We start from the raw sequence: 7065 nt of genomic DNA, 5'->3' as shown, positions 1-7065 counted from the left end.
AAAAAATTTTTTACGATCGGTCTATAATTGGTCATATCTCCCATACTATGTTCTGCTCCTAAAAGCGCTTTAACCGTATTTAACTTGTTTCATTATCAATTTGTGTAGAACAAAATTATATATATTTATTTTGAAAATCCTTAAATCTTTTACACACATGCATACATGCAAATTACTAAATATCGCTAAGCGCTATAAAAATATAAAGAAAATGGTGTTTGTAATGTTCAATAAAGCATGGAATTGTAATAGATTTAAGCTGTTTAAATCTTTGTATTTTTCTATTCAATACATGAGAAAACTTATTTCTACAAATATTTGATCAATTGGAAAAGTATTAATATATGTATAAGTAGCTGGTGGAGGGTACTTAAGATTCGGCTCAGCCGAATATAGCACTCTGACTTGTTTTTTTCAAATAATTAAGGCACAAATAATTAAGAAGGAGTGCGTTTTTTTTTTATTTTGTTAATTAAACAAAACCACTTGTTGACCGGGAGTCGTTCGGGATTTAATTTAATAATAAAAAATTAACCGATCTTCTTCGGCGCCAAGCCCGGCTTGCTCGTAACACTTCCTAAAATATTGCCTTTAGGAAGTGTTTGGAGACCTTCAGTCAAGGTCGGTAAGGCCGTCGTCGAAGTCGATAAGATCGTCAGGAAATCGGTGAAATCGTCTTCAACGCGGCCTGACCGGGCTTCGACATGCCGGCCTCCTTGCACTGGTGCAATTGTGGACCCTGTCAGTTGGCTGAGGGCTGAAACAATTTGATTGACCAGCCCCTGGGTTGAGGCTGGCGCTGCCGCAGGCTGAGGAACGGCTATGGCTTGTGGTTGAAGTTGTTGGCGTCGGGGAAGTTGCTGTTGGCGACGTTGTGGCTGCCGCTGAGCTTGTTGCTGTAGTTGTTGTCGTTGCCGTTGTTGTCGTTGGCGTTGTTGCTGCTGTAGCTGTTGAATAATCTGCTGCTGTTGTTGTAGTCGTTGAAGGAGGTCATCCAACCGCTGTTGAGCTCTCTGTTGAGGAGGGTTGGGGAGGCTTCTGCGAGCGCGTTGGCGTGGCTGTTGTGGTTGCCTTTGCCTTGGCCCCTGAGCAGCAGTCCTTGGATGCAGCAATGTGTGTTGCAAATCGCAACATATTTGGCATGCACCCATTGAGATACAGCTCCCTATAAGATGGGTCCGCGAGAAGCAATTGGAGCTGTACTTATGGGTTCTCACCACATAAAGTCGTTGCTCCAATGTCAACTTGCGGAACATCTTGCAATATCTCAATGGGTGGTATGCAAAACACACAACGCACAATTCTGGGGTTTGGGCTGGATCCATTCTGGAATGATATTAAAACACAAAGAACAGAGGCAGATTAAGGTCGAAGAAATTGCTTTGGACACATAGACACGACATTGTATGGACAAGAACAAACTAATCTACAGACTTTTCACATAACGCTGTGGCAACGCTATGGCAGAGTAAAGTTCTAATAACTTCAGCTGATGATTTTGGTGTTTTTTTATTTAATGTAAATTCGTAATTAAATACTGTTCGGTGTAAAATCAATTGTTTAAACACTGTTCTATTGGAGTTTTATAAAATACTGTTGCAATTATAAGTATTTTATATATTTTTGCCACAAAATTTATTATCTTCGATTTGTTGTTGCTGTTTCTGCCATTTGCATTAATTTTGTTGTTGTTGCTGCTGTTGATCTTGCTACCTGTTGCGCCTTGTTTATTTGTTTGCCATATACAATTTGTTGTTGTCATTCAAAACAAAACAAATATGGCTGGTAAAAAAGTCTTATGTGGAAAATGTAAAAAAGAAATTGGTAAAGGAGGCAGTGTACAATGTGACAAATCAATTAACTCAACATACGGCTGAAACTGAAAAGATTATTGAAACTTCAATCTGCAACCTTCGTGCTGAGTTTACTTCAAGATTAGAGAGAATTGAAGCTGATGTTGTTAGCTGTTACAGTCAAGTCAAAGGGCTGGATGCCTCTGTGGAAAATAAAATGAAAGAACAAGAAGCTATAACCTATGTTATATACCATAGAGCTAATAGGACAGATATTGTAATTAATGGTCTACCTACTGCCATTTCAAACTTGGAAAACATTGTTGTTGATTTATGCAGTTTCTATGGAATCTCAATAGATGTCAATGACATTCAACATGTTTGCTTCATGAATAAAAGTAAATCGATTCTTGTCAAATTAAAGCGAGTTCGTATACGTGACAATTTAATGGCGGAGTACCATAAGTCCAGATCACTAAAGCTCAGCGATTTAATAAGTGGTGATGTACACTCAAGAGTATACATATTGCATATTATACTTTTGGAGTTATACACCTACAAATCTCATCAGTTGAATGCAAAGTTCCTATTTACATAATTTAAATTTTTTATACCTACATTTATTCCATTATTTTATTTTTAGTTCTAATTTTTATTTTGTAATATTTTCTATTATGTCATTTGACTCTAATTTGGGTTCAGTGTCACATGATAATATTTATTTGCGCTCTAAATTTTGTAACTCTTTAAATGATTTGAAAATTGGACATTTTAATTGCTAAAGTTTTAATACGTCACATAGATCTACTAAATTGGATGAAATTCGTAATATTTTACAAGATTGCATACTTGATGTTATTGGCGTGAGTGAAACATGGCTTAAGACGCACATATCCTCCAATGTTGTATCTGTTCCTGGTTACACTTTTTATAGAAGTGATAGGCCAGGTCGAGGAGATATTGATCCTACCAATGTAGGCAATGGTCAGAGAGGCGGTGGAGTTGGTTTATATATTACCAATAAGTTCAAGGCCAAGGTTGTTTTTAAATCTACGGACTTTGGTGTATTTGAATCCATTTTTATTGAAATCAGTCACTCTAACACAATATTACTTTTAGGGGTTGTTTATCTCCCTCATGGTAGCATTGATTTAATGGAGAATCGCCTAGGTGACTTGTTAGTTAAATACCAGCATGTCATAATTATGGGTGATTTTAATTTGAATTTGTTTAATATTGATAACGCTAATCTTGTTCTCTCCACCTGTCGTCGTTTAGGTCTAACATATCATCACAATAATTTACCAACGCACTATGTTGCTTCAGGTCTTTCTACTACCTTACTTGATTATTTCATTTTGAGTCCATCGCTCTCAGTTGAAGTTTCAGTCCAAATGTAATGCCCAGCCATATCGCACCATTCGTTTATTTTTATAAGTGTACGTATTTACTTAAGGCCAAGGAATGAGTTTATTGAATTTAAAGATTATAACAATGTTAATATTTCTATTCTTGATCAATATGTTTGTCAATATGACTTTTCAAACTTTAATATTTCTCATGATGTAAACTTCCAGCTTTCTGAATTAATGTTTTGCTTAAATCATCTGCACTCCTTGGTTCCTATACGGAGATTAAAGATCACTTTAAATGACAGAAGTTGGTTTAATTCACCATTAATTAAATATCACCTCTCTCTCAGGGATTTAGCCTTCCGAGAGTATCTAAGGGAGCCATCGCCTGTGAATTGGAAAAGTTATTGTAGGGCACGTAATAAATCAAAATCTGTTATTAGAAAAATTAAACGTAATGTTCACATAAAGAGATTAAATGGACTTAATACAAGAAGTATGTGGAGATCGTTACGATCAAATGGATGTTTGAATGAATCTGAGCATATTGAGGATCTGGATCCTGATGTTTTAAACATGGAATTTTCGGATTTTAGGACTGTTGATTCTTTTGACCCTTTTGATTATATTTTTCCTAATAATCGTTTCTCCTTTCATAACATAGATCATGAAGACTTACTCAATGCTATTTCCAAAATAAAATCAAATGCTTCCGGATCTGATGGTCTACCTCTCAAGTTTATTAAATTAATCCTCCCTTTCATCCTGGAACAACTTTTACTTTTGGTTAATAATATTATTTCAGAGTCTCTATTTCCTTCTGATTGGAAAGTTACTAAGGTCATACCCATTAGAAAAAAAGATTCTGTAAATCAATTTAGGCCTATCTCCTTAGTACCTGTATTGTCAAAGATTGTAGAACATGTAATAAAAGAGCAAATTATGAAATTTTTAAATACGAATTCAATGTTAAACCCTTTTCAATCCGGGTTCCGTGCTAATTACAGCACTACTTCTCTTTTAATTAGTCTTAACGATTCTGTCAGGCACATAGTGGACAAGTGTAATGTAGGCGTATTGATGTCACTTGACTTATATAAAGCCTTTGATTCTATAAGTTATGCTATTTTAATTCGGAAACTTTCTACTTATTTTGGTTTTTCTGTATCGGCCTGTAGATTACTATATTCGTATTTGACTGGCCGCCACCAATACGTACATTGCGGTAATGCAAATTCAAGGTGTTTACCTGTAACTAGTGGTGTCCCACAGGGTTCAGTTATAGGACCTTTACTTTTTATGCTTTACATTAATGATTTCTTTAATTTACTACAAGTTTTTGAATGTCAGGCTTTTCTCTTTGCAGATGATATACAACTTTTATTTTCTGGTCATCTTCAGCTTCTTGATGTGTTTCAATATGATATAAATCTTATATTATCTGATGTTTCTGGATGGATGAGAGAAAATAATCTGAAGATAAACCCTGCAAAGACTAAAGCTATGCTTTTTAAACCGCATGGTTCCGAAGTACATTAATCTATTACAGTTGATGATGAACCTATTGAGTTCGTTGAATGTATCAAATGTCTTGGAATTCAGCTGGATAAACATCTAACTTTTTCCCAACATATTAATTTTCTGAGCTCTAAAATTAATTTTACTCTAAGGAAATTATATTCCTTAAATTTGTATTTACCACTTACTATTCGAAAAACTATTGCACATTCTTTGCTAATGTCTAACCTATTGTATTGTATTGAAGTTTATTCTGGATGTAATGCTCAGGAGTTTAATAAGTGTTTACTTCTTTTTAACAGAATAATACGTTATGTCTATCAATTAAAAATGCATGATCATGTGTCTGACTATGTTAGAGATTTCTTGGGTTGCTCTTTTATGAATTTTGTTCAAATCCGTTTGTTATTGTTCTTTTATAAGGTAGTAATAGCTAATTGCCCTGAATATGTTAGAAATACTTTTGAATTTTTGCATTCTGATAGAAATCCTCAAATTTTAATTCCTATAATAAATCGAACCACTTACGAAAGATCTTTTCATGTGCGAGTTTCTAAACATTGGAACTCTCTTCCTCGAGTTCTTAGATATTTTGATTTACGATTTACAACATTTAAAACGCAGCTTTTTGAATATGCATCCACTAATGTGATTTAATGTATTTATTACTTTTTTACAATTAATTTTTAAAATTATACAGCTCTAATAGATATTATCATATATGAAGTAACGGGAGCATGCATAATTTTACGATTGGTCGGGTCACGACGCCACTAGATGTTCTAACATCAACGACTCTTACGCGCTTATCCCGACCAACGTGTACGGCTTCTATTCTGCCTAACCACCAGTCGCATGGAGGAAGAAGCTCATTCTTGATGATAACGAAATCACCAGTCTGTAGATCCCGTCGTGGATTCTGCCATTTGTACCTCTTGTGCAGCTCCAGAAGGTACTCATTTTTCCATCGTTGACCAAATTTATGATGTAGTGTTTTCAGTCGTTCCCAGCGATTCAATAACGACAAATTGTCAGGCGGTATTTCTGGCGCGAATACCAATGGCGCACCGCGCAGAAAATGACTCGGAGTAAGGGCCTGCAGGTCATCTGGGTCTTCTGACATAGGTGATATTGGTCGTGAATTTAGAACACTTTCTATTCGCGCAAGCAGAGTAGAGAACTCTTCAAAATTAAATTTATGTGTGCCAGCAATTTTCCTAAAGTGGATTTTGAAGCTTTTGACGCCAGCTTCCCATAAACCTCCCATATGCGGGGCGCTAGGTGGAATGAACTTCCACTCAAGTCCATTAATGGCATATTTATCTGTTATATCCTTGGAGGATTGTTTAATAAATAACGAATACTCCTTTAGCAATGACTTACTAGCGCCTATAAAATTTGTACCATTGTCCGACATAATTGATTTTGGCAATCCTCGCCTAGCTATAAAACGTGAAAAAGCAGCTAGAAATGCTTATGATGTTAAACTAGAGCAAGCTTCTAAATGAATGGCTCTTGTAGCAAAACATATAAAGATACATGCGTAATCTTTCATATATGGTGAATTTCGCAAATTGCCAGACTTGATCTGAAATGGACCAGCAAAGTCGACACCCGTATGTGAGAACGGTAATGAAAGAGTGGATCTCTCTTTTGGCAGTGCAGCCATTATTTGCGATTTCACTTGTTGTTTATAACAAGCACAGGTAAGACATTGATGAACGCATTTCTTGGCTGTTCTTTTTAAACCAGGAATATAGAACTGGCTTCTTACTGCGCTCATCATAAGTGTGATGTCAGCATGGACTAGAGTTTTGTGGACAAACTCCAGAAAAACTTCGGAAGAGTTGGGGATAATTATGGGAAATCGCTCATCGTACGTAAGCGGGGCATTAGCTAATCTACCATTAACCAGCATAAGACCTTGAGCGTCGAGAAATGGATTTAGAGTAAGCAGAGAGCTTTTCTTTGAAATCAGCTTAGACTCCGAAAGATTCTTTAAATCTTCAGAATAATGAAACTTCTGCGTTAGTCTAATATATACAATTTTTGCGTTATTAAGCTCTTCGTGAGAGAGCGTTAAACTTTCAAACTTAGTTTTCTCTAATCTTTTATCAGTAGAACGTATGAACCTATAAATATATGCCATTACGGCGAGGGCTCGCCGATATGAAGAAAATCTTTGTATTATATTCAGTTCATCTGGAACGGAACAGTGAACTTCAACTTTCCTTTGTTCCATAAGAGCAATGGCAGGTGGGTTAGATTTAGGCCAATTGTCTTGGGATTCAAGTAGCCACATTGATCCATACCACCATAAAAGAATTTTCTTTAAGATCTTGTGGTTTAGAACCTCGTGTTCCAAGACCTGATGGATTTTCATGGGTTAAAACGTGGTTCCA

The 7065-nt window shown here is 35.8% G+C and overlaps 2 protein-coding genes across 2 annotated transcripts; both read right to left on the bottom strand.

The window, feature by feature from the left end:
- Positions 1 to 530: 530 nt before the first annotated feature.
- On the bottom strand, positions 531 to 1151 carry LOC119604101 (RNA polymerase II degradation factor 1-like). Its single transcript, XM_037956554.1, has one exon. It carries the CDS (start codon positions 1149 to 1151, stop codon positions 531 to 533), a length of 621 nt encoding a protein of 206 aa, XP_037812482.1.
- Positions 1152 to 1203: 52 nt separating this feature from the next.
- On the bottom strand, positions 1204 to 6080 carry LOC119604100. The gene is made up of 2 exons (XM_037956553.1): positions 5466 to 6080; positions 1204 to 1326 (listed from the first exon to the last, which is right to left on the bottom strand). Exons 1-2 carry the CDS (start codon positions 6078 to 6080, stop codon positions 1204 to 1206), a joined length of 738 nt encoding a protein of 245 aa, XP_037812481.1.
- Positions 6081 to 7065: the final 985 nt, after the last annotated feature.

This window comes from Lucilia sericata, unplaced genomic scaffold (assembly GCF_015586225.1).
Source record: "Lucilia sericata isolate MDLA Ls3-8-SP2 unplaced genomic scaffold, ASM1558622v1 Contig000362F_arrow, whole genome shotgun sequence".
NCBI classification, from domain to species: Eukaryota; Metazoa; Arthropoda; class Insecta; order Diptera; family Calliphoridae; genus Lucilia; species Lucilia sericata.
This window is presented reverse-complemented; position numbering and strand designations above follow the sequence as displayed.